This window comes from Athene noctua, chromosome 1 (assembly GCF_965140245.1).
Source record: "Athene noctua chromosome 1, bAthNoc1.hap1.1, whole genome shotgun sequence".
NCBI lineage: Eukaryota > Metazoa > Chordata > Aves > Strigiformes > Strigidae > Athene > Athene noctua.
Window position 1 is genome coordinate 197,412,954 of NC_134037.1, and position 27,555 is coordinate 197,440,508.

A 27,555-nucleotide genomic window follows, 5' to 3' on the forward strand; every position below is an offset into this window, starting at 1 on the left:
CTTTTGGCTGTAACTAATAAAACTGTTGATAGGCATATTAAACCTAAGAGATAGGCATATTTTCAGAGAGCAACTCAATGGGTTTCTTGAAGGCCAGGCACGAAAGGTATCAGCAGGGATATCTGCACTAATACATAGGCTGCAAAACGGATGCTTGTGTGTCCACTTATTATGAGTAACTGTTCAACATGATCATTTTGTTTAATGACATGTTTCATACCAAGCTTCGTGGGAGAGTTCTGCTCTTGTTTTGGTAGATGTGTAACTTCACTTTTTAAAAAAAAAGTCAGAAAAGAGCTTCCCGTTGGTTATCGGGAGAGATTATGCAGAAGAAACATCAGTGGTGTTTTGTCCAAAGTCTTTGACGTGGTGCTTGCTGGAATCATTGTTCTTGCAGGTGATGTGGAAGCATGGGTCCCAGGCAGGCATGTCAGGATGTCCCTGCTGGCTCAGGAGCAGGCATTGCTTGTGCCCACTCCAGAATATCTGCACACAAGGATTCAACAGCATCCAACCGTTCGATTTGCACCAGTTTGGTTAGCAGTTCTGGGATGCTGTAACCCGCTGTGCTGATGCGATCAAATAACTGCATGCCATCTGTCATACCACCTATCTCATCTCTCTTCAGTCCAAAGCTCTCGGCAAGATGGCGCCACGTTTTCACTATGGCTTTTTCTGTGTTGTAGGTCGAGCTGAGCATTCGGCTGGTCTTCTCCAGGCAATCAAATGGCAGCTCCGTAGGGCTCAGACCTGCAAAGTGAGGTGTTTATTGGCAGATGGCTCTGTGCACAAGTTTGCCTATTCAAGTTATTCAAGTACTAGAGTATATACTGTCAGCCACAAGTGCAGCTAAAATCTTTAAGTGATAGTCCATGATAGCTATGTCTAGCTCTGAAATTATTACTGTATAGTACCAAATTAATTCTTCCTAGTGACAGTAGGGTACAATAATTAGGGTAAAAAGTTGTCTGGGAAAGAAGTATTAGATGAGTTGTATGAATTCCCATGGCACTGCCCCCTCCTTCAACAATTTACTAGCTGTTAGAAAAAGTATATTGCAACCAAATCTCTAGAGAGCAGCTCCATTAACACACCTCTGCACATCAGGCACAGTGTTTGAGCTCAAGAGACAGCTTTGACCCTTCCCTGAGTCTGTCACTAGCAGCTGCTGTAACATCTCTGTAATTGAAAGTTACCCTTGTAGGAATGTGAGGAGTGAGGTGAAGGAATGACACCAGATGCTTCCAAGCATAAAAGTCCCTGCAACTGCTCGATTGTCATTACTATCACTGAATCTCTAGAGAGGATTTAACACTCATCCTGTGGGGAAAAAGCTATTTTTTTCCTGGACATTTTTGCTATATATCCATGGTCACAGAACAGAGGAGAGAACCAGTGACAGCATTTTTCCAAAACTAGTCTTTTGCTTCTGTAGTTTTCCTGCTTCATAATCAACACCAGTAATTTGGTGGGAGATAGAGTTCCCTGAACCACAGAAAACTCGTACACACACACACAAGGTGTGTGTCTGTGTGTAGGGAAGTAAATGCAGTCATGTCTCCCGTTCTGCAGGGAGATTAATTCATGTCGCTTCTGTCAAAACAGTCCAGGTAAGTCAAGTGCTAAAGAGGGTTAAAACACTTAAAACACAGAAACTCCACTTTTTGTTGTGAGAAGTGGACAGGCTTTAGAGAAGCAGAGTAGGTCAAGACTTGTTTCTTAGCCTCAGTCCTGACCCTCCCCAAATCACACTTTCATATTTGGAACTACCTTTTTATCTGTTATCCAAAGGACTAAACAAGAAATCAAACCAGTTTCCTGTAGATGGGGAATAAGAGAGTGCTTCTCTGCAACTTGGTCTGTGTACGTGTTCCCATACAACCCAACATGACCCTTCCTGCTCTCCATAGGAAGGAAGCCCATGCACACACCTGGAGAGATGCTGTGGAATGCTTTAGCCCTGGGCAGCTCTGGGGTCAGGGCACCACCGGCCTTCCTGGCAAGTGAGTACAAATCTGCCTAGAGCGTGTTTTTTCTGGGTTTGGACTTTCTACTTTCCATAGGAAGGCTGAGGCTTTTCTTATTTTATAGCAAATGCTTGCAATCTAATTTTGTGCTGTTAGTAGAGGTGCAAGTTAAGTACACTCACCTTCTGCAACGTCGCATACGTTAGCATACACGTCAAGTATCTTTTTCCTTCGACTCTGAATCTAAATGAGAGAGGTTTATTTCATTAATTTTTCAGTCACAGGAATAAACAATTAGCAGACAGCAGTGGAAAACCTGTGGGAGATCTTCATTTCATGGTGCTAGGGGTTATCACATAATGTCCTCAAGGGTCCCTTTTGAAGACTCAAAGAAAAGGACACAGCAATTATTCTGTGAAGCATAAACCTATTTCTGATTTCACTTTCCACTGCTAGATATCTTTCTTTCCATCTTTTAGTCTTTGATCTTCAGATCAATTACTTTTCTGCTCCAAGTGTTCATATGTTTTATTTCTCTTCCAGACCCAAGCAAACTTCTGTCAATGAGGACAAATCCAACACCACGCATGCAGCCAGACAATTAATGCAGGGAAGTCCAGGTAAAACAGGACAGAACTGGCTGCAGGGAACTAAATTCAGACTAAAATTGCCTTCTTCCAGTAATCTAAGAGGATTGTAGAGGAGGGGATCTTCCTTTCTGTCATTTGACAATGGACTGCTTAGTGCATTACTAATTAACTCTATTTTCTTCCATGATATATTGCCTGGTTGAATCTGAAACATTTTACAGATAGAAAAAAAAACAAAACAACCAGTGAAGCTTTGGATGGGGAAAATTTGAGGTCCAGGGTGCTCTAGTAATTTTTGACAAGAAAGAAACTCAGACTGAAAAACTGACATTTTCCAGGCTGAAAATGGACATTTTGATACAGTTTCATTTGGCAAACATATTGTCAAGGTTTGGCTTTGGATTCAATGTAGAGTGAAAACAAATGTCAAAATGTCATGAGTTCTCAAGGACTGGAATTGTCATCCCTCTGCCAGCTCTCATTAGGACTGAGCTTTCTGAAAAGATGTCTTTTTGATAGGACTCTAGCAGTATCTCCGCAAATTTGCCACTTTTCACTGCAAACCAGGCTAGAAAAAAAAAAAAAAAAGCTCTGCTTTCTGTATTTTGTTTTGTGGAAAGATTTTCCTCATTTGATTTGGGCTCTGAAGGGCAAGGCACATCAGTGATTTGGATTAACAGACTTGCAGCTGGAGGCCACAAAGTGGCTGCCCCACCCGAAGCCTGTCTCGCAGGCACAGATGCTGTGCAACTGTGTCGTATTGCAGGGCAACGCAAGGCAAACACTTATTGTTGTTCACATATTCTTGGTATAATTTACATGTGCTTAATAAGTTGTGTTGCTATTGTAGGCTTGAATTAGCTGTTTTAGAAACTTACAAACAGGAAATTTTCTTTTAATGGGGTTTATTAAATCTCCCCCTAAGCAAACTATTAGATGCTTATTTTCTTCTTTCATTTTCAGGGCAAGGAGGATGGTTAAATAATTCCATGTCCATAGAGATTTATGCAGTTTCCCCCCTTTTCACCAGAGGGAGACTTGTAGAGTTTATGCTGAAAGCAAACAGGTAAAGTTGAGCCTGATGATTCCCCGTGTGGTAGCTCATTGTGTAATGGTTTTTGTTTTAACTAGGAAGGGGCAGACTTGGTTAAGACTTGGTTAAGACCTGGTTAAGAGCAAACCTCTAACTTTCTTTACCCTTGTCCAATAGCTACTTAATACACTTTCTTGTATTAGAAATGTTACTTAATCTCCAACCTGAAGCAAATTACTGCTTTTCTAACTTCTGGCAATTGGCTTAATTGTGAAATATTAGGTATGGAGCAGAGGATTTTGATGCAATCTGCACCTGCATTCAAAAAGTTTGTCTTCAGCCTTGTCTACAGACTTCAGTCCATGAGAAGTATGTTAGAACAGAAAGTCTTGAGGAAATAGCTCATGTGTCTGGTGTGCTTACGTGTTTCTAAATCATTCTGGAGAACATATCTATTACATATAGTCTCTAAAAGGTAAGCCACTTCTTATGCCTACCCAACTTGTATTATAAAATTTCAAGCCAGTGCATACAGAATATGATAAATATTTATAGACGCCTCAGAAAATTGAATTTTAAAATGTGAGTAGTAAGTTATTTCAGATAGTCCTAACTGTCTACAACTACAAAAACATCTCTTGTGTTGAGACTTCCTATGTCTGGTCTCAGCTGAAAAATAGGCTGTTTTAGAAAGGTTGAGCTGAACCATCCCAATGATTTAAAACATGTAAACATAAAAAGATGCATTTTCAAACCTTTTTATTCTTAAAAGATAGCTGATGTTTGATATTAATGATGCAATTCTGTCCTAGCTATTGCCACTTTTAAAATTATTTTTTAAGTACTAAAACCATTAAAAATATCTGAGGAGATACATTTTCTAAGGACAGTTTCATGTTCATATAAACTAAGTTGTGTGGGTGAGGTGTGGCCTTAACTATGCCTTGAAATACTCCAAGTGAGATAAAATGCCCTGAGCAGTACACGCTTAGCATGAAGAACAATCCACAAACAGTGGATTTACAGTGTCCTTCAGAGCACAGGAGTGACCTTCAAACCACATGTGTGTTTTTCAAAATTATACACAAAAGCCAGCACAACACCGGATATTATTGAAAAGTCTGTACCATGGAAATACCAATGCTACTGGGTCAAGGTACTCAGATGCTATGTTGTTGTGTAAATCCAGCCATGCTGCTACATTATGTTTCTGTCTTGGATTTTCTGTGGTAAACATAGCATCGGGGTTGGTTATATTAGAGATAGCTATACTGGGGGTTTGCTGTTATTTGGTTTTTCTTTCTTTAGACTATAAAATGTAATACTCAAAAAAGCAAAGTTATTGCTCATGTAGGAAATAGGCTTTTTCAGCCCTGAACAGTATATATGCGTATATATGTTGCTATGCAAAGGAGATTCTATAATACATTTTCTGGAGAAGCTCTTGTAAATTTGTCTGATCTGCGCTATAATGCATTTTGGGGGGTGATAATTTGTATATTGTTTTCTTAAAAAAAACCCCACAAACACAAACCAACACAAAAATGCTCTCAATTTTTGAATTTTGAAACAGCCTTACCCCAGTTGATTTATTGCTTGTAGAAGATTTCTCTCTGGCCAAATGCACTAAAGATAACAAGCATCTCTCTGGAGTCCCTTGCTTGTCAACTGCAGCTTCTTCATCACTATCCATACTACGGCTTAAAAGTCGTTCATTCTCAGAGGATGCATCATTTTCACTGTAAAATGAAGGATATGGTTATCTTAGTGAAGCCTCTCATAGGTTGACTCAAACCATCTCCTTTTTGCCATCCTAAAGTGTCTTCCATTTTTTAAAATATCTTTCCTCTGAAATCCTGTGAATGTAACTGCAATCACCTATCCAGGGTGTGTGTACGATGCTCACCAAGTTACACAGTCATGCACAGCTTGCAAGAATCCTTTTATAGAGGGGTCTTCCAACTGAGGACAGTGTTTATCCCACCTTAATTGTGTTACGCAGCCAGGTTTGCCTTCCAGGCAGACACAAGGTGAGGGAAACTATCACACCATGCCACTCAGATGGTGCTATGGACAAGGAGTTTCCTTAAGACCTGGAGCATCTATTTTTACTCCTCCTGCCTAAAAGTGAAGAGGAATCTTACTAAGGGCGTGTATGTGAGAGCAGCACTTAGGTCCCAAAACTGGACCTCTCAAAAGGGGAAATGGAGCCCCAAGAACTGATGGATTGGTCACAGAGGGAGTGAGGAGGACACAGGTTTCTCTTTGGTAACATCTGCCATCCTCTCTTAGAAAGCAGAGCGGGAAAAGCCTACTAAGGCATCTGGTATTTTCCCCGGTGCAGCAAACTACCGGCATATCCATCTAATTTGTTCTTCTTGTATTCCTCTGTACCAGGATGAATGGTGACTATGTCCCTCCCCCACTTCAGTCAAACTAGAACTATGTTTATCTTTTACCCACCTTTTAACAGCCTTAGCTGGAGTTGCTGTAAGTTTTTCAAACTCTTCTTTCTCAGAGAATATCACAACATTATCTGCAGATCAACAATTAGAGAAATTTAAATTGGCAATGAGTTTCCAAAGCAGTGTTTTGTCTCAGGAGCTGGTTCTGCGGGCAACTTTGCCGCAAACATAAATCTCTCTGTCACCTCTTTAATTGCTATTGGAGGATTAAATGACATTCTGGAAGTACAAAAACTATTATACACAATTCTTTAGTAAACTGATGTTGATTTCATACAATTCAAAGGAGAAATTGTAATTAAGAGAAATGCATTAAGAGTAATTAAGCCCAATGTCTTGGACAAAAAAAGCAAAACTAAAGCAACTTATACCTTGCACTTCTTTCTTCTCTTCTTGTGTGTTAGCCTGAGCTTCAACATTTTTTACTGAGTGGCTCTTGCAACAGGCTAGAATATAAAAATATAACACTAATTATTCTCAGAAGCTATCTAAAAATATCATTTGCAGCTAGAATTTCATGTGCTGAACAATTACCTTGAGCAGAAGGTTTTGTTTTCACAATGTAAAACATAATGATGAGGACAATGGCAATAGCCATTATGAAAATGGTAGACATTGCAATTATAAGAGCTGTAGCCAGATGTCCTTGTCCAGAAAGATCTGCTGGAATAAACAAGAAAGTGTTTTCATGAAGGAGCAACTCTTAGGATCAGAGAATAGTTAACAGTTTGTGGTCTGCTCTACACTTACATTTTGTATACTCATTTAATTGATCTGAGCCTTAGTTACTTGTTAAGCATCAAAAAACTTAGTGTTACATCTCAAAGGCAAATTAAGTAACAGTTTTTCAAAATCGTGACATTTATGCTGTACTAACCAGTTAACAGCATTCATTAAAAATATCTGATGACATGATCCATCAGATACAAAGATGTAGGAAATTATATTATCTACTAATAATATAGGAAGCTGTATGTAAGCAAGAATAGCAGATTTCCTAACACAGTATTCTGGGAAACAGCATTGAAAAGAAAAAAAAAAAAATCAATAAACAAATGGGATGGGAGATAAATTGGCTGCTGATAACTATGGCTGCCTCAAAAGCTTTGCAGTAAAAAGGAGAACAAAATGCACATGTAGAAGAACTGATGTTTTTCTAACAGAGACTTAAAATGCAGCATGGCTAGAAGGTGAATTTAAAATAAGATATATGAAAAGGTAATCAGAAGCAGAATTTGGATGCAAAAGATCAGAGCTGAAAAGCCACAAGAGGATGCAGTAAATTACAGATATGCTAAAATGCATGAAAACTTAATTTTTCTGAAAACATGATCCTCACGATCATGTTTACAGACAATACCAGGAAGATCAGCATTGTTAGTACCTCATTACCTGAATTTTTCCTGTTGTGTCTTCTCAGGTTCACATAATTTTAAAACCTAATAACTGTGCTGGAGAACTGTTTGTGTTAGCTTAAGACTGGCCATATTTGTGCATTAAATTATTTCCACCAGTCTAGGCTAAGCTTTGATGTAGCACAGTGCCACTTCTGTATGACTACAAATAATGAGCTGAATTTATTGCTGGCATTACTAAGTAGAGTTCAAATCCATTTTATGTCCATCTGACTAAAACAGTGGTGTTGATTAACCAATAAAAATTCATTCTGAATTATTTTTAATAACATTTTTAGAAATCTGAAAATAGTGGCAATGAAATTCACAATAGGTATATTCAGTTTCATTGCACTTTATTGATGCCATTTTCAAAACAAACAGCTGCTAAATTGAATCTGTAAATGCTTTCTTACCTTTGTGAGCATGCTGGTAAGGTGAGAAAGTGCTTGTGCCAGAGGTACTTGGAAAAATGGCTGAAATGCCAGAGGTAGCCCCTGCACCTGCAATATAAGCAGAAATGCAATGAACTTCTATGGTTACTTTGTCCCGTTAAAGGAATATCTTGGCCCAAATAAACAGAGCCTTTACTCTCGATTGTGCTTCCCATTTATTAGCAAAGAACCCATGAACCTGTCAGTTTTTGAAATGTTATTAATCCCAATATGCATTTCTGGCACATTGAAAATTGTGTTGCAGGCTACATTTCTGCATAACATCTAGAGGGAGTGGAAGAAGTCAAAGCTCCTGAATGGTTATGAACTTAGAAAAAGCCCAAGCGTCTTCAGACACAGGCAGGTCCAACCTGTTATACATAGATTCCCATATTACAGATCTGTCCTGAATAGCAGAAAGTTTTCCAGGATCCAGCTGATGATTCAAACTGTTTACAATCCCCACTCCATTAATTGCAGCTGCAGACCCCAAGTCCCAGCTGGTAGATTCATAAAATTTGTGCTCGTCACAAGCAACCTTCACTAGCAGGATCACTGTGAAACTCTGATGGTAAGCAAACCCTCATGACCCCACAAGACAGCCTAGAAAAGGTGACAAATAATAGTATTGAATGCTTTTATGTTTCATGGAGCTGTACTATCATAAAAGGGAATATTAGAATTTCCTGCAATCAAGCTAGGCAGTACATTTCTTATCATTCCCCCTGTCAGTCCAAATCCATATTCTGGGGAGGTGGGAAATTTACAAAAAAAGTAAAATGAAGACCTTAAAGGAATACTTCATGCCGGCAGAGGAGTGAGACTGTCCAATAGGGTTTTCCATGTCTAAATTCTACAGTTAAGTTTAAAAGTTAATCTTTCAGATGGTGTCATACACCAAATTTTCAAAGCAGTAAACCAAGTATGTTAATAAATTAACATACTTTGACAATGCCAGACAATACTGCATATTATTGGGAGTAAGTTTGTTGATGTGAAGGCTTTCATACAGGATGGTGCTGGCATAGCACTCCAAAACAGAATAAAAACATCAGGGTAGGGAGAAAATATTCTCTTCATTCTCAAATAAGCTTTAATATCAAATAAATAATTCTCAAATAAACTTTAATAAGCAGGTAATGCAAACAGCGACTATCAACAGACACTGAAAAACATCTTCTGGCTCGGAGGGGGGTATGAAATCCATCCTGCTTTGTATTAGCTGTCTATGGAAAAAGTCCAGTGACAAGTTCAGCAGACCTAAAGGTAAAAGACTGTCCCAGTCATCTGGCAAGGTGCACACAGCACACGGCTCCACAAGCTAGTTTGGCAACTAGAGCAGCTGAGAACTAACCATGTCAATGAGAAATTAAACCCATCAGGTAAACCTGACAGGAAATTAAGTGGTCTGAGAAATGTTCCATAGTTAAAAACAAAGCAATATACATGCTTTTTAAATTAAGAGAACTGTTTTCTAAAGAGAAAAAAAAAAAAAAGTATTACCTAACATAAAACATGGCTGCATGTCGTGAATGAGAAATGTACATTTAAAGTGGCCACAAAATATGAGTTGCAGATGTCTTCAAAAGAAATTTTCTTTAACAATGGTAAAACTTCTTTCAAACCTCATTTGTTGGAAGGAAATGGATTCATTTATTATAATTTGGTGGTTTTTTTCAGACTGAAGAAGTGTTTTCATAACTTTTAAATATACTAATTTGTTAATTCAGATGCTTTTCATATTATGTAAATGACAGGCAGATTATGCAAGTCTTGCCTCTGGTCCCTTCTCTGGACAGACTTCCTTCTAAGAAGAATTAGTTACAAGCTCCAGAAACTGCAATATAGCAGTAGACCATCTAGATATCAGTAGATGAAGATGTCATCTGCATGTAGTAGAGATTAAAGACAGGTAATTCATTAAATTTTCAGCAATTCTTCACAGAACTGAAGTGAATCATCCTTGGTCTCAACCTCTGTACTCATCATGGATGGACAACAGTGGAAATTCAGTAAATGGCCAATGGTGTAGTCTAATACTTTTCTTCATGTCCACAGCTACCAGGCTTACGCCTATTCTTGCAGTTCCCATGGCAAATCCAATTACAGCTGACTGTAATTCTGCACAGTCCTTCCTTGCAAGCTGCAACAAGTCAACAATAGCTTTTCTTACACTCCCTTTCAGTTAACACAAGCAAGCCATGCTGCTTTGCCTGTGTGGAGTTTATCTAACAAGCTTCAGCTCGTCTCCTCCAGAAGCAAGTTTTATCAAACTCTCCACTCTCTCTTTTCCTTCGTCTGAAATATGTAGTCACTGAGGTATTTGTGCCTAATCAATCTTTCGATCATTTGGCATTGTTACTCTCATGCTTTTCAGCAGTGTGTGAAAGGGAGTAGAAGCTTCCAAGGTGGGAAGTCATGCAGCAGCACAGGAATGGTAAGGAGGAAGGTCATTGGTTCTTTATTCAGCATCATTGTCACACTTCACCCAGCTCTAACCCACGTCAGGATACAGTATGTTGCCCATGCCATGTGTGTGTGCACGCACGCACACACACACACACACACACACACATCTCTCCCATGCACAACAGTGAGCACCTTCAGCTCCAGAGTCTACGTGCAGAACTTTCTTTGCATGGGAATTTGTTCTGTAGTGCCTTTGGTAGCAAAATCAAGGCTGATGCTAGAACGTGATGGCCTTTTACATATGCCTAGGTGGAAGTTAGTCATTACGCATATTTTAAGCCTATTATCAAATTTAATAATTTGGCATATTCATTATGAGCCAAGATTTTTTCTTTAGATGTGGCTTAGAAGAAAGTGCCAGTTCATGCACCTGCACTACAAGAGGAACCAAAAATGCCAGCTTCTGCAGAAGTTCAGTTCATATGATTTTTTTGTGAACACAACTCGTAGCTGCCGCCTTTTCCCAGTCCAGCACTACACCATGACTGCAACGTCAGTTGTTCCTGCGCACATCCAGTTTTGCATCCCAATCACATTATTAATTCTGGTTTCAATATAGATGACACTTAGATAATTGTTAAAGACTTAGATATAGCTCAGGCAGAGACATCCTAAGGTGCTACAGCACAACATATGGAAACAGCTCTCTTTTAAGCACAAAAAAAGACTGATGGCTGTAATATAGCTGTGCAAAAGCATGGTTTATATTCCTAGACACCTGTAAGTAATACTGTAGGAATGTGATAAAGACATTAGGAAAAAAGTTTATCACTAGAAGGTTGGTCAGCTCTTGCATTATAAATGTTCTTATTCAAAAATTATAATTTAGGTATGCCTTCCTTGAAGTCTAAATACAATTTCATTAAAAACCCCATACGTACTGCTTAAAAGAACAATCAAATTTGTATTCACATTTGAATGTTTGTGGGGTTTTAAACTCAAAATAGAGCTTTAACTTAAATTGCCATTGAACTCATAGTGAACAAATGCTGGGCAACAGAATAAATTTTTGTTGGTTTCAGATAATCTTTGTGCTTTATGTAACAGGACTATTACAGTTGTTCATGTCTCTTGAGACAGACTGATGATAAGAAGTAACAGAAACCTACCAGATTTGTGAGAGGAGGAGGGCAGAGGGAGGGGAGGTTTTACCAACATGCCCCCTTGCAAGTGTTTGTGAGTGAATAAAATCTGGTACAGTAGGAGACCATATGTGCTCCTGACATATGTTACTGTGGGTGTCAGCTTACTGGTCCATGCAAAGGACTGCTGCACATAGCTAGCAACAGCTTTTTTTGAAGTTTATTTAATACTTAATAACATACTGTAAAAATACCCAAAGTGTGTATACGACAGACTGTCAGAGTGATCCTGAAATAAGAAGCGTTTTAAAAATGTCTTTGTGTGTATGTATCTATTTTTTGCCATTGAGTGCATCTTGCTTTCTCCCTATGCATCCCTCTTCTCACAGCCATGGTCCATTTATGAATGGCAACTCATACTCCTTACTGCCAGCTGAGCTGCAAGTGCCTCATTGGGATTGTTTTACAGGAGCAAAGTACGATAAAGCACATGCACAAATAAATTACTAGCAGCCTGGAATAGGAGATGAAACGTAAATTATACTGAGTTGAAATTCAATAAAGGTAGACAATTTATAGCTGACAAAGTAATCAAAAACTGCATTATAACTAAACCTAGTCATAAATAAAGACATATATATATATATATATATATATATATATATATATAGCAGAGGTCAAAATTTTCGAATTAATATAAATCTGTATTCAGGTACTTACACGAAAGGTTTGCTTTCAAACTTAAGGAAACAACACTTCATGTGGAAACCCTGTGCACTTGGGAAGTCATGGAAGCTGAAGCAGCAGTAAAAGCCAAGCCACTCTCTAAAGCATCTTACATATGACTTCAGTAATCAAACATTAACGAACTGAAAATATTGCAAATCACTGATACCAGAGCATATCCTAGACAATGGAGGATTGCCTGAGTGCTCTTTATTTTACTGTCTTTTATTTTCAGAGGACATAAAGGATAGTATGAGACAAGTTACTGTTTCTTGGAGCCACAGGTAGATTCTTCAGTTAGTGTAAGTAGTTTAAATTAAACCAGGAAGAGCATGAAGTAAATTAATTCCTGAGATTGAACCTTCTAAAAATAGTGATAGCATAGTTCCCCCAGACTTTTATTTTCGATCTGGTCATTCTCACTCTAAGTAACCGCAACTGCTCAGACACACAGAAAGAAATACTTTATGTTGTTGTGCTCTCTGTAATGTCTTTTAACTATTTTATTTCTCTTTCATTTTGCCGGGGCAAGGAAGGGGTGATGATTATAGGCCATGTGGCCTTAGTCTGACAATTTATTTGCTTCTGGTGACGTTTTGTTTAGGATTCACTGGGAGCTGTAATCATTGCACAGTACTGGAAGGTCACAGGCACACGCTTCATGAACTAAGCCTATGTTGTCCAGGAATTCAGTGTTATCGCCTCTTCCTCTGTGCAACATGAAGGGGATAATTGCTGTTTAAACCTTATCACGGTGACTTCAGAGCATGGGAAGGAAGGGAACGGACCCTGCAGCCTGGAAAGCCTGCAGCTCTGCAGCTCATGAGCCTGGGCAGAGTGATGCTGCAGAAACCTGCAGTGTCTCCCACGGGTGGGTGGTGCTCTCTGTGGGAGCTGCAGCTCTGGCAGAGGTGAAAACATCAAAGTCATTGGAGTTTTCTTTCAGAACTGCACTGGGACCAGATGTCCTCCTGAGTGATACCTGGGCCCAGTTTTCCCAGCAACTGAAGACAACAAACTCCATATTTGCTTCTCAGATCTCTCTCATTGAAGGTTTATGGCTGAGGCTGACCAAATTTGTCCTTTCCTAATATAGGCAAACCCTAAGGGGATGAGAATTGGGCCATACCACCAGTGAACAATAAAGCACCTCCTTTAACATTTCTCCATCCCACATGTGAAGAGGAATGGGGTGTTCAGAGATCAAACAACTCAAAAAAAAAAAGAAAGAAAGAAAGAAAGAAAAGTTTGTTAGCTCTAGCTAACAAGCCTATTCATTTGTAAGCATAATGTGAAACAGAAGGAAAAAAAGTCCTGATGTTGATCATATTTCAAAAGGACAAAACTGGCAAGGAAAAAAAATCAGTGATATTACAAAGAATAGAGAGTTAAAATAAAATCTCTGAAATAATTATTTTTCACTAATACAAGTGAAAAGTGGTTTTGGCATTAGGCTTGTTTGTGTTAAGCATTTCAATTAAAGAGGCTGAGGTCTCGGTCTTCAGTACATGGGTATGGAAGTGACCCCCTGATTACAGCTAGTCACATGAAGCCATCAGCTCATTAGTCAATTGTTCTTTCTCATCTGTTTAGTTGTTTTTCAGATTCTAATGATACAACAATAAAAATACTCTTTTATGTTCTAGATGCTATTTATTCTGTGGTAATTAAAAAAATAACTATTTGTTTTCCTTTGTTGTTTTTCCTTTTTTTCCTTTCTCTCCTTTCTCTTTTTTTAAAAAAAAATAAATTTCCTAAGCTATCATTGGTGGGTGTGAGACTTAAGAACTTACACAGATTGATTATCACATCTGTTTTCATATATACAACCAGCAAAAAAGGTAAGAGGAAATAACAGTATTTTGTGCCCATGCACATGTATGAATATAAACAGATGAAAAAAGAAAACTCTCAGTCAGTTGCTGAAGTTCTCTAGATCCATAATTTGTGAGTGGACAAGGATTTGCATATTAGATGTAATTGTGTAAATACAACTTCAAAGTAAATGTTCTTCAGGCTTTTGTAGTGGAGTTTGGTTTCATTTTCCTCCATTATTTTTGAACTGGAATGGCAAACATCAAAGATGTTTTGAAGAGAGGAGTTAATATGCATAAACTGATAGAGAACTGCAGCTGCTAAAAGACAAAATCTCTTCCAGCAGTAACTGTACCTCTCTACCAGAGAAACTCCATGTAGGTTTAAATCTTCTATCATTTGCATATACTTTTTACACTGGATAAAAGAAAAAAAAAATAACAAAAACACTCTATGTAGACAGAGGCCTCAGGTGACTCCAGTTCCAGAGGTGTTGACAGAAAATCCAGCACCATTAACTGTGGGAAGCCACATCTTAAAGTGGTTTGGTGCCCATTACCGTCATTATTTGATGTGCATAGGAAACCTGCCTCCTGTACTTTTTGCAGTACTGCTATTTAGCGCAGACGTATCATGTCCCAATTTACTGGCAGCAAGGGTCACTGATGGCTCATGACCTGCTTCATGGACAGCTGTTTTGGCATTGTGTTTCTCTGTGCTTAGCAGACTGGTCCTGAGGCTCCTACACAGCAGACTTGAGGGAGCTGCATGCTGAGAGCCCAGAAGTCTTACATAGTTGTTTCATGGTGCACAAGATATGAACACACGCAGTCTTTAAAGTGATGTTTACCCTTTTTCCAGTAAGAAAAAGCTTTCCTGCTATACAACACACATTCTTATGCTCATGTATGCGCAGCCCCTTCCCCATAGGTGCTCATTGCCCACAAGCTGCCGCTGAAGCCTTGTATTCCTCCCTGACTACAGAACACTGTTGCTCCCATCCCTCAGTCCAGAGAGGGAGTTTCAACACTACAACCTGGTAATACATTTGCCTCAATTAAATCTCTGACTTTGGTGAAATGTCTCCCTCTCCTCCCCCTCTTTTCCATGCTATTTTGTGCTATTTGTGTCCCAAGTCCCTTGAGAGAAAAAAAACCCAAAAAAGTGACACAGGCCCATCAGGGAATTTCTTTCTCATTTCCAGTCCTTTTTACTCCAAAATTTCCAGATGCTGGGATGCAGGGTGTTCGTCTTGCTTCTCAGTCATTTCAAGGTTTATTGACTGTGGAGAAGAAAGTTGCACAGCAGGCTCTTGGAGCTGAAAACTATTTGTTTACCCTTTGATCAAACCCAAGTACTTTTCTGCCAACTAAAATGTCTCATCAGGCAAATTCTCTGAGCAGGTTTCCATGTAGCAGCACACACCCCCTATTTAACTCTCCTGGCCCTCGGTAACTTGCAAGCCAGGCACTTCCCCAGCAAGGTATTTTTCCAGTTAAAGAGAGCACCACTGCCATCCAAGCTTGTCTCAAACATAATGAAGGCCTGAAATGGGATTCAGGTGTAAATCCAGAGCTTGTCATTCCCAGTTTCCTATTTTTAAGTAATTTGCCACCTTTGTTTCCTTGCGGCCCATGAGGTCACCTTTCTCCAGCAGTGTGTTGCATGCAGGAGTGTTTGAAGAAAAGGCAGTGCTTGGGGAGGGGCACCCTGGCAAAGTTTCAGATCCTGAACACTGTTTAATGCTATTTGGAAGTCTCAAGAAAGGAATGGAGGATGCCTGTGGCCGTTTGGAGTTCTCTAAGGCCTTCTGGGTCCTCCACCATGACAGCCAGAGGGATGAGCAAGGAGCACCATTACACAGAAATTGTTCTGCGTAGAGGAACCATTCCTTCCAAAGAGCTACTATCCTCCCTATGATAGAAACTGCATGCTCACGTCAAGGGTATGTGCTCAGAGTTTGCAATTTGCAAACCTCAAAAAATTACGCAGTTGTGCAACGCTGACATGACACCCTTTCTTTGCTCTGACTGGTATAATCTGATGGTAGTGAAATATGATAAAAAGTATTTACTTTTCATCATTTGCTAATACCAAATTTTATGCTGTCTGCCACAACAACAGTGAGCCTTTCAAGATGTTCCTGTAGCAAGGATGATTTTCCATCTGGAGTACAAACTATTGCCTATGGATTAGGGAGCTACCATTCCAAAGAGTGTCCAGAGGTTTACACATCATAAACCAAATTACCTGAGTTTAGTGATTTGAGGGATTTGTATTTTAAGAAGCTTTCCCACTTCTTGAATACTTGTAATCAAATGGTTGGTTTCATAGACTTGATTAAAATGGTAATGTTTACTCTTTCTAGAACTAACGTTTTCTCCTACCTTAGTACCCAGTCAATTTGTCAGTTTATGCACCTGCCTAAATTCCTCCCAAAGATAGTACATATTTATTCTTGTGTTTGTCAAGTTAAAAATTGCATGTGGTTAATCAGTTGTGTAATTCATTCTTCCTTACAGAACGTAGCACATTATATATTGTATCTGCCAGATATCTTATAAAAGACAGAGATTTTTTTTTTTTTTTTAATTGAGTAATAGCCATAAGATCTTCTGGTAGTTCCTTGCCAAATCAATAAGCTACACATGTTTGATACTATTAAAAACCCATTTCAGCACATGTTTGAGACAGACCATCAGAGCTGAGGAAGAGATTAATTTCTGGCTATTGGCTAGCAGCAGGCAGGGATGTATTCCCACCAACGGGGCAGCCAGCCAGCACATGCATGTAGAAGGTGTGTATGAATCCTTTCCTCTTACCATGTACCCTCATTTCCCACTGAGGCTCCTAATCTCATGTTTTCCCTTACCTTTTTACCTTCTTCCCAGATCTCACATTTGGGTCTTGCCTAGCACCGTTACCTCACACTCTAATACAGAAGACCTTATCTCACCAAAATCACAGCTCACTCTGCCCTCACCCACTCCCACTTCCTCAGGCAGAAATGCACATTTCAGGACTGGTGGGTTTCTGCAGCCTAGCGGGGTGAGCAGCTGTACAGAGCAGCTAAACTGTATGCAGTCAGTTCAGGGACATGTCTTCCCCCGGGTTGTTGCCGCTCACCGGGAGCTCTGTGAGGTGGTAATTATCCCCCAGATCATCAGAGCTCTTACACTTTAAGAAAGGTGGTAGCTGTTGATAACCTATCCTCCTTTGAAGGAGCTCACAGAGCACCAATGGCACATGGTTCAGCAGCATCTGAACTCAGTAATTGCTATTTATGTACACAAATAAATGCTTGGCAACTTTTGTGTCAGCCTCTGCTTTCAGATCAAGCAGGCAAAATACTGCCATTATTTTTCATGATAAAGAAAGAATCTGTCCAGAACAGAATATGGACAGAATTTTGGTTTTAGGTGCACGAGGTTTCTCTGGGGGACTGCCCATTTCTGTAGTTTGGAGGTTTTTTAAAGCTTTTTCTCATGATCTGCTCCAGGCTCTCTGATGGGGTGTTGGTCATTCAGAGAGAACCTTATTTTTCATTTTCTTTTTCTCACTTGCTTTACCCCTAAAGAAGAAAACAGTCTTCTGGGAGGTTACCTACAGTGCTGGTACATGGCTGTCCCCCCTCTCCATGGCATGAGGATGGGTAAGCCATTGCACACTGCAAAAGATACTGCTAGGATGTCACACACACAAATATACATTATTTTTCAGTTAGCAAACTACAGCTTCTTTTGTCAATTAAATCTGCAGGATTATCTCTCTTATCAGTGCTGACTACCACACACCAACATGAGTTGAAATCAAAGGATAGGAAAAGGTGTGATGCACCTTTACTAGGATCTACACAGTGTCCCATATTTTCTTCATAGCTGAACTGCAACTGAATTACAAAACCACACAGATTTGTGACTTCCTGTACCTACCGGTTAAGTAGCCATAATAAGTCCTGTATAGGATGTCTTAAGAGATGAAAACTGAAGCACAGTGAAGGAGCAGGTCCTAAAATCAAAGGTTCTGATCTCTCCCCAAATGCTCAGCATTTGCTCTTTTTGTTGGCAAGGCTAGCTGGAAACAGCAATTGCTTTACTGGAGATGGACTTATTGTTTGAATATAATAATCATTGCTGAAAGACTTCATATTGAGCTTCCAGATGATTCCAAGTCAAAGCCAGATGAAAATAATAGAAATTGCAGAACACTTACATTCCTTGGTGTTAGGAGGCGCCAGCAAGCATGAGTAGCAAACCATCCCGTATATGTTGCGAGGTCTGTTTTCCAGCATGTAGTAACTGAAATGAAGGGCAAGATAAGGCAAAACAGTGTAAACTAATATGCTACAACTGAGTAGGGTTCAGCAGCAACCAATTATACTGAGATAAAATCATTCTAAAAAAAAATTATAAGCAATTTGATGCAAAGATTATTTTTTCTAAGCTGCCTGAATAGAGACAGTGTTTCTCTTCTTTTGCTCCTGAAAGACAATTAATCAACCATCAAGCTTACATGACAAGAAGTAGTATCATTGCCTAAAACAACATTATTCTCTCTGCTGAGTTCAAGCTGCAATTTACAGAATGCTCTGAAATAAGATTTTTAAAAATAAGGAAATGTTATTTTTTGAAGCAGTAATCTCTCAGAGAAGACCACCAGTTGGATGTGGTTGGCTCATTTTCTTCACAAACAACATAAGAATCATCTCCTTACTGTTAGAACCAAATCTGATCCAAATCAGAATTAAAAAAACACAGGAAAACACCACCCTTAGAGGGGAAGACAGATTAGGTTTTACAGGGTTGGGTTTTTTTTACTTCCTTGCTGTGTAGTTTATAAGTAAGTCCTTGATAGTGGAATGACAGCGTGAAGGAAAGGTTTTCATGATTTGAACTTCTGGGCTGCTAATAAAGTTAGTGTTGAAATAAGGTAATTGGTTATGTAAGGGTTGGATCCACAGACAACCTAATAAGTATATTACATCAAAATCGTGCACAGTTGATGTTATGGATATGTCTTTACAAATCACCTGTAAATCACTACAAATTTTAATGAAGAAATTAATAAACTCATAACTCATTCTATGTAGACAGAATCTCAACATAATAAACACTTTATGCAATGAGGAATCTGTTTTCTGCTCTTATGTACCTGTCTATGCATGTGTAGCATGTTTTATTTCTGAAAATATATGCATTGCGAGGGAATTACTGCTGAAACTGCCATCAAAATCAGTTGGTCACTAATGAATGACCCAGCCTACAAATAAGGGTCCAGATACAGAGTACGCAGAGATGCAATGAGGAGGATGGTCTGAAGGTACTTCAGAGGGCAGGTAAACTGAACATGGTTCCTCCTTTCTTTCTTACTGGTTTTGAAAGATTCATTCTCACTCTTCCCTTCAAATGTCTCTTGTACCCCATCTGCCACTCTACTCTTCTCTCAGGAGTGAAACTTCAATTTTCCTCTCTTATGGGGGCCTGCATAACGTTAGATTGTGAAGCAGTTAGCAAATAAGCAGGAAATAGCTACCAAACCACACAGAAAAAAAAAAAATAAATAAAAAGGCAGGCCAAAGATACATCTATAAAGAAAAATACAGGACAGTTAGGATCCACAGTCTAATAGCCACAGTGGTTTAGGAAAGACAAACAACCCTTCTGACAGTTAATTAAATCAAGCTGGTAGTATAATTCTTGGTTTTCACCACAATGCAGAATGGTGGAGGATGTGTAAAGAAAACTGAAAAGGATGCTCATGGTAAGCAACTGTTCACCCACATGAGTAGGAAGCTCTGCAGCTGCAAACATTAATGTTTCACCCTCATGAAGTACCAGCAACAGATTTGTGTTTCTGGCTACTTTGCAATGCACCAAATACTAAAGGTGATGTTGGAAATATCTGATCCCTTGATATCACTAACTGGGAAGAAGAAGTGGCCCAGTAATAAAATAATGTATTTTCATGGTGTTACTCTTCCACTACAAGCCCCATTATTTCTCTTTCCTTAGCACCTGCCAGGCTCAGATTTTGAAGTGTTACAGGCAAAATCCAAGAGTAAAGGCTAGACTGAAAAATGGACTTCAGTGTTTTCCTGCTTAAGACCATGGTGGTTTATCTCGGGCTAACCTTGGTGGTGTCACGTCACACTCAGGGACTTGGCCCCAGGTTTAGGCCTACCCTCCTGCAGGGACCAGGGCACCTGGGACCAGGGCGTGGGGGCCTGTTCTTAGCAGAGGACAGTCTGCAGGGAGACAACAGGCAGGTAACGAGCACATTGGTGGAGGCATCTGCTGCCTTATCCAGAACTGCAGGGAGGGACTTTATTTTGTTAGAAATTCACTGGCTAAACCTTTTCATTCATAAAGCAGAGAGAAGAGCTCATTCCTTCTTTTAAAACACATCAGAGAAGAGAATTGAACATGGGTTTGCTGTAACCATGGACAAACACATAAAAAGAGGAAGTGTCAGTAGTGGAGGCATCTCTGACTACAGTTTAAAAGAAAATTATGCCTTTGCCATTCCGTCTTTTGAGGAGACCAGAGACTTGCTCTGAGCTGAAAATAAGTGCTGGGACAGCACAGTATCATGTATACTTGGCTTGTTCTTACTCCTTTATGGGTTTCCACTTATGGATGCTACTGAAGATTAATGACCAGGCTAGAGAGACCCTTGCTGTGATCTGCTGTGACTGCTCCCAGTTGGCTGTGATCTCAGTGACACTCCAAGAACACCTAATGGATCATCCCATTGAGGGAAATAATCTGAGTTGCACCTAATTTCCACATTCATGACCTGTTTTATTTACCATGATGGAAGACCTTCTGGGCAAGAGCAGAAGATGAAACCTGCAGCGTCCCAGGAGGTCAGGACTAGGCACCTCCAGAGTTCACTGGCAGCTGAACTTTGGTTTTGAGGATCACAGCTTTGGAACTAGGCCTTTACATTCCCCTTGGTCACAGCCTCGCAAGCTTTTTGTGAGCTTGACAACCAGTGTTATTCCTATTTTATATGGAAGGGAATCTGGACACATGAAGCAGTGGATGACCCATGCTCTGGTACCAAAGGTCTCCTTCCCTAAAACTAATCATCAGTAATTGTGAAAAAAATAGAAGGACAAATATATAATTATCTAGCACCTATCTGAAAGCAAATTATAGAGAAAGGCACTTGTAGCCACTAGGAAAAGGCTGCCAGTTCAGTGGTGTTTTGTCTAAAATCTTTTGGTCAGTGTCACATGCTCATCTTTTCCTCAGGTTGCTTTAATGAGTTGGTGAAAAATAGCGAAGGAATGAAATGCCCCTATAGATTACAGAATGCGGGCTGTTACTTTGGAAAGATCTGCAGCGTGTTGTTATGGAAGCGCATTCCTCTGAAAATGGAAACATTAATTTTCCCTCCCATTGACTCAGGGACATTTTGAGGTTTACTGCCTGAGCCAGGGAGCACTCTGCCAGCTGCCACTCACGCATGTGCCTGGCTGTCCCTGGGCCACTGAGGGCAATGAGAAAGGGAGGCTGGTCAGTTGGAGCTGCTCGCCAGCTCTGATGCACTGATGCTCTTCCCCCACCATCGCCTGGGAGCAACCTCTGGGGTCTCTTAAGTAGCACGAGGAATCAAAGCATTTTCAGAGCTTGTTTTAGCCCATATTTAATTTATCTTGAGAATTTCATCTCTTCCAAGTTCAGTGTAAGAGAGCGTTTCTCCTTTACTGCTGTCTTTGCCAAACTGTCCCAGGACCTAAGAGTCACGCACAGTGGCACACAGCCAGACTCCGGTAGGCCAGTTTCTGCTACAGGTTACACCTGTGCAAACACTCTATTTTGAGATTACTCCCCAAGCACCAGCTGTGCAAGCTGATTATTTTCAGCTAGCACCCCGCTCCCACCTGGGTGACCTCATTAGTCCTGACAAAATTGCAAAACACCAACTGTGGCCACTATTTAACTTTCTTGCTCTTTATGATGTATGAGGGGAAGTCAAGAGGGAGCTCTTTGCAAATCACATCATCAGTCTGCTTGGTTGGCAGCTAAGTGAGTCCTTCCTTTTATTTGTAAACTGTGAAAATTTCACACAGAGTCACTGATAGAATAAACCTGGAAGCTTGCAGGGCCTCTTTAACAGGGCTTCCTGTGCTATAAGTAGTGTGAGTTATACATGGTCTACAAGCTGCACAAAAGCCAAATGTCAGTAGGAATTACTCTCTCAACCAAAGAGGCACACTGTCTGAAAAGGAATGTAAAGTGAGGTTGTGTTTTACAGTATTTACTCACCCTACCAAAAAAAAAAAATGTTGAGAAAGCACATGTATGCTTGGGTTTGCAGACTTTCAAAGGTAATATAGTCAAGAATATATTGCGAGCATATTCACTATAGCAATTTCTTTCTCACCATTACTATCAGTTATACTGAGCATAAGAGAGGGTTAAAAAGATGGACTTAATAAACAGCCCCTTCAGCCAGCCCTGGAACTTGTTTTGACTCTGAACAACAGCACATAAGCCACATTAGCAGCTCTTTAGACCCCTTTCTGTTGGCTAGAAAGGACCCTGAGAGACTAAGCCTTGGTAAATCTCACCTAACAGCTGTGTTAGTTAATGCTGTCAACTACTGACAAAACTGACAGCTGGTCACATCTGCAGATGAGACATTTGATGTTTCTAAACACACTGTAGTGCCAGCATGGAGCCTACAGGGTATTCAAGGCATCTTCATGGATCAAGACTTACAAGGTGGCCCTCTGATGCTGCAGCTGGAGGCCAAGCTGGATTTCTGAGAGCGTCTAAAATGGCACTGCACACCTGTGCTTGGGTACTTCTAGTAAGAGGAGAAGTTTCAGTTTTTCTGGTTATTCCCAGCCGTTGTTTCTTCAGTGAGATTTCAGTAAGATTAGCGACATCTAATTTACTAAATTCACTGATGCTTTTGAAACATTCAAGTGTGTTGTTCTAGCAGAGACTGAAAAGCATGATTCATCAGTATTGTACCTACAGTCATCTAGGACATGAAGAGAGTATGTCAGAGATTTTGACATTAAAAAAGTATTTTGCAGTGTCTTGGGCAAAGGTCTGTGGTTAAGTCCTTACCCTGGGAGACAAGGACCACACTCTGCATCATTCTCCTGATCACCAGGTGTCATGACCGTGGCTCGAAAAAACCCCTCACAGTCTTTGTGCCGCCTGCATATCTGATAACCTCCTCTGGAAAACTTCTCCGAAGGGCAGGGGATGCAGCCGTAGTCCTCATCTTTGGTGCCATATCCACATGTCTGCAAAAACACAAAGTCAGTGACAAGCAGGCTTGCACTGTACACCAGCTTCTAGCAAAGGGGAATGTTCATAGCCTGGCCCGTCGGCTTTGTGGCACAACGTCATACCAAGGGAAAAAAGTCTGTCATTTAGTCCCTTAATGTCTGTCCTAAAAAAGGCCATGAAGGGATGCAGCACACTGTGCTGGAGAGGCAAAAGGGGAACCGGAGCATGGTACTACTCCTTGAAAGTGGCCCCCCATAGCTATTTATATCATATTCCAGCAAGTCATGGAAGTGAATTTCAGTTGCTGCTCAGATGGAAAGTGAACTGAAAATTGACAAGTAGAGAAGATTACAGGGGAAACACGGCTGCAGCAGGGATATCAACAATCTTGCCTTCATGCTAGGAGAGCCCAGAGGGAACATCACAAAAGGCAATGTTTGGATGAGATTTCATAACCTCTGAACTCACATGTCCCAGCTGAACATTATGTTTAGATTAAATAAAACTAAAACCAACTGGTTATTATTCAAACTTACTTGTTCAGGACTACCAACTGTGTGAAATTCTTGCAATAGGATGTTTATCCCATTGAAACCAAACAGGATTTCAGTAATTTATTTTTTTAATAAGCAACAATTATCTGCCGTAAATCAAATGGTTACTTAGGAACCATAATTTAAAATGTTGCAGAAGCATCCAAGTTCTTCTAGCGCCAAAATATCTTAGCAGGAGAGCAAAATTAAATTCTCTGTGTGGGGGGCCAGCAAGCACGCCAGACTAACCGATTTATCACACCATTCTGGAACAGCAGCATCAGATTTTAAATAACTATTGAGATTAAAATGGACGGGCAGAGACTGTGTGTGAAACTTTTACCTTACAACTTGTACAATATTCTCCTGGCAAAAATGGCTGCTCAAGGTTTGGACAATCGCACACTTCACTGGGTAAAAAAACTGGCTGGACGACCGGGCCCAGAGAGTTGTGGTAAACGGAGTTAAATTCAGCTGGCGGCCGGTCACGAGTGGTGTCCCCCAGGGCTCGGTTTTGGGGCCACTCCTGTTTAACATCTTTATTGATGATCTAGACGAGGGGATCGAGTGCACCCTCAGTCAGTTTGCAGGCGACACCGAGTTGGGTGGGAGTGTTGATCCGCTCAAGGGTAGGGAGGCTCTGCAGAGAGACCTGGACAGGCTGGAGCCATGGGCTGAGGCCAGCTGGAGGAGTTTCAAAGAGGCCAAATGCCGGGGGCTGCCCTTGGGCCACAACAACCCCCAGCAGCGCTACAGGCTTGGGGAGGAGTGGCTGGAGAGCTGCCAGTCAGAGAGGGACCTGGGGGTGTTGATTGACAGCCGGCTGAACAGGAGCCAGCAGTGTGCCCAGGTGGCCAAGAAGGCCAATGGCATCCTGGCTTGTGTCAGCAATAGCGTGGCCAGCAGGGACAGAGAAGGGATCTTACCCCTGTACTCGGCACTGGTGAGGCCGCACCTCGATTCCTGTGTTCAGTTTTGGGCCCCTCACTACAAAAAGGACATTGAATGACTCGAGCGTGTCCAGAGAAGGGCAACGAAGCTGGTGCAGGGTCTGGAGCACAGGTTGTACGAGGAGCGGCTGAGGGAACTGGGGGTGTTTAGTCTGGAGAAGAGGAGGCTGAGGGGAGACCTCATCGCCCTCTACAGCTCCCTGAAAGGAGGTTGCAGAGAGCTGGGGATGAGCCTCTTTAACCAAGTAACAAGTGATAGGACAAGAGGGAATGGCCTCAAGTTGCCAGGGAAAGTTGAGACTAGATATTAGGAAGCATTTCTTTACAGAATAGGTTGTGAGGCATTGGAATGGGCTGCCCAGGGAGGTGGTGGAGTCCCTATCCCTGGAGGTGTTCAAGAGTCGGGTCGATTTAGAGCTTAAGGATATGCTGTAGGTGGGAACTGTGCTAGGAGAACGGTTGGACTAGATGATCTCCAGGGTCCTTTCCAACGTAGATGATTCTGTGATTCTGTGAATATCACTTTTAACAGGCTGCTCCTGGGATGTGGTTTGCTGGTGTGCATGCATGGTGCCTCACTCCTCACCACACCCTCACAGGTGTGAGTGCTCCTGCTTAAGCATCGCTGTCCTTCCCCATTTTCTCTCTTATCCACATATTACCATCATGTAACAAGGCATTTGTTTTTTGCATCTGGTGTTCAATATGTGTCCCCCTGCTAGCAGAAGAAGATGAAATTACCATGTAAGGCTCTTCACCCGGCTCGCACTTGGGGCAGTCGTGGCACATGCCGGTGGTCTGGTTGTAATATTCATTCTCGCCGCAGTTGGAGTATTCAGCACTGGCGGAGTACACCAGGGAGACCTGTCACCAGAGAGCATCTCAGAGCGCTGTCACTTCCACCATCTTCATTCCCCATGCCTCGCCCCCTCCCCTTGCCCAGCTGCTGTGGCTCAGAATGCAGTTGGGCCAACATTGCAGCATGAAACACCCTTAAAGCTCAGAAACAGAAGTGATGCCATTGTGTGGGATGCAGGCAAATACAGTTTTCAGCAACCTGGTCCTCCTAAGAGTTTCTCAGAGCAGTGATGTTCATGCTTGTTGGCACAGCTACTCCTCAGAATACTGAAGGCTGTGATTTCTGACCTACTAATTCTCATGCTCTCCTGCACAGCAAGTGCCTGAGTTTGCACCCTCACACTTCCCAGCTCTAACGAGCCCTCATAAATGTGACTACAAGGGACAATTATAACAACCTGAGATAATGTGCTGCCCGAGGCCTCAATCAGGATAGAGATGTGCTTCATGTGGCACCCAGGCTAAGCAGCTCTTCTATCACCTTCTGTCCCTGTCCATCCTGGGTCCTTCTCCTTCCCTCTTCTCCCTAGCAGCCTCAGTTTAAGCAGCATGTGCCCAGGTGTTTTATTGAATGGAAACCAGTTGCTGTGTTGGGGTTCAGTCCCTAAGTCATCTGTAGCTGTGGCAGGACAGCTCACAGATATTTGCAAAGACCCAAGCAGAATCCAGTTATCTTTGCACACTGGAGAGACATATACATGCCTAAATACCTACCACCAGGAAAGGGAACACGTGAGTCCATTTACGTTCACCCAGGTGAGCCATGCTCTCTTGATATTTTACCTGAAAAGATAGAATCGGTGATTGTTTATGAACATGAGTAAATGTTTGTGTGTGTTGCCAAAATAAGAACAGAAAGGCTCATAAGCAGGACAAAGGTTACATGGAAGTGATGCCCAGAGGTCTAAACAAATAGAGGGGGAGATGTGCACGTGCACACACACACGCACTACACACCCTTGCAGCACATCTCTTTCCTGTCTTTGAGAAGATCTATGGCATGAAGGAGTCTGGTCTTGCAACATTTATGAAAATCTCTGAAAGAAGAACCAGGTCTGAGCTCTGTCACTTCTTGGTTTGCTGATATACCCTCCCATGGAGGAACCGAGGGCTATGTCTCAATCGCTAAATGAAAGAGGGCTGGGGATCAGCATCCTGGCTTGTGTCCACACTGCTTAGTGCTTGACCCCACTAGATCAGATTTGTCTAGGAAAGATCTAGAGGGAGCAGTCAAAAGCAGAGCTAGGGCGTGAACTGACGGCAAGCAGCGTGGGCAGGCAGCACGCCGGGGCTCCACCTTCCTTGCTGGCTCCTGTGATCCACTGATGAAGCCCAGAACTGTCTTCTGTAGGAAGCATCAGCTGCTTCTTGTTCTTGATAAGAAAACTGCAGATTTAGGAGGCTAAACCCAAGGAAGAAGCCAAACTATATTTGAAGTGTTATTATAATGGCTGGGGAAAAGAAAGACTGCAATCTCTGTTATAAACACATATGATAATTTATTTAATTTCTTCAAATGAGTAATTTTGAGTAAGAGCTAATGTTACATATTCATGTACTATATATCTTTCTAAGGGAGAAAAAAGAAACGGGAAAAAGGAGGCACAAATTGTTTCATTAGCATGATACAACATATTTAATGGTATTGTTAGAGCACATAATGTGCCCTAGGGATCTTACAGCTTCAAACTGCAAATGTTTGAGATACAGTTGCAACACTTTGGTCCTAGCAGATGTAAACTACTCTTTTAAATTTTCCAGGTCTCAGACACTGCAAGGCTTTCAGTCTTCCTGAAGAGTACAATTACTGCTTTGTGTCACATTCAAGCATACAACCTACATGAGAGCAGCGCTCTAGTATTTGAGATAGCTGCTAACATTTACATTTTTAAACACTAAGTAGATTAAGCAAAGATTATATCACTCCAGCATCAAACTATAAACTTGCTTTATATGTTCCTTCCGGCAATTGGGCTAGCTGAGAC

General features: G+C 41.0%; 1 protein-coding gene across 2 annotated transcripts; it reads right to left on the bottom strand.

The window, feature by feature from the left end:
* Positions 1–430: 430 nt before the first annotated feature.
* EDAR (ectodysplasin A receptor) lies at positions 431–26,347 on the bottom strand. Of its 2 annotated transcripts, none has more exons than XM_074930514.1 (11): positions 26,285–26,347; positions 25,454–25,576; positions 23,062–23,243; positions 18,188–18,273; positions 7,866–7,952; positions 6,590–6,718; positions 6,427–6,501; positions 6,054–6,126; positions 5,170–5,329; positions 2,150–2,210; positions 431–750 (listed from the first exon to the last, which is right to left on the bottom strand). In XM_074930514.1, the coding sequence occupies exons 1-11, from the start codon at positions 26,333–26,335 to the stop codon at positions 431–433; spliced, it is 1,347 nt and encodes a 448-aa protein (XP_074786615.1). In that variant the 5' UTR covers positions 26,336–26,347. The 2 variants fall into 2 exon arrangements, with proteins under 2 accessions (XP_074786615.1, XP_074786607.1); XM_074930506.1 differs by having other exon boundaries at positions 6,590–6,715; positions 26,285–26,335.
* Between the last annotated feature and the right edge of the window lie 1,208 nt (positions 26,348–27,555).

What these genes read in the sequence shown, in the direction of transcription:
- EDAR (XM_074930514.1), bottom strand. Translation starts at nt 26,335, where the DNA reads ATGGCTCACCTGGGTGAACGTAAATGGACTCACGTGTTCCCTTTCCTG. An exon ending in TTACCAGCATGCTCACAAAG is followed by an intron (nt 6,719 to 7,865) that starts GTAAGAAAGCAT and finishes TGTTTATTCCAG; the next exon opens with CAGATCTTTCTGGACAAGGA. An exon ending in CAAGCAATAAATCAACTGGG is followed by an intron (nt 2,211 to 5,169) that starts GTAAGGCTGTTT and finishes TCTCTCATTTAG; the next exon opens with ATTCAGAGTCGAAGGAAAAA.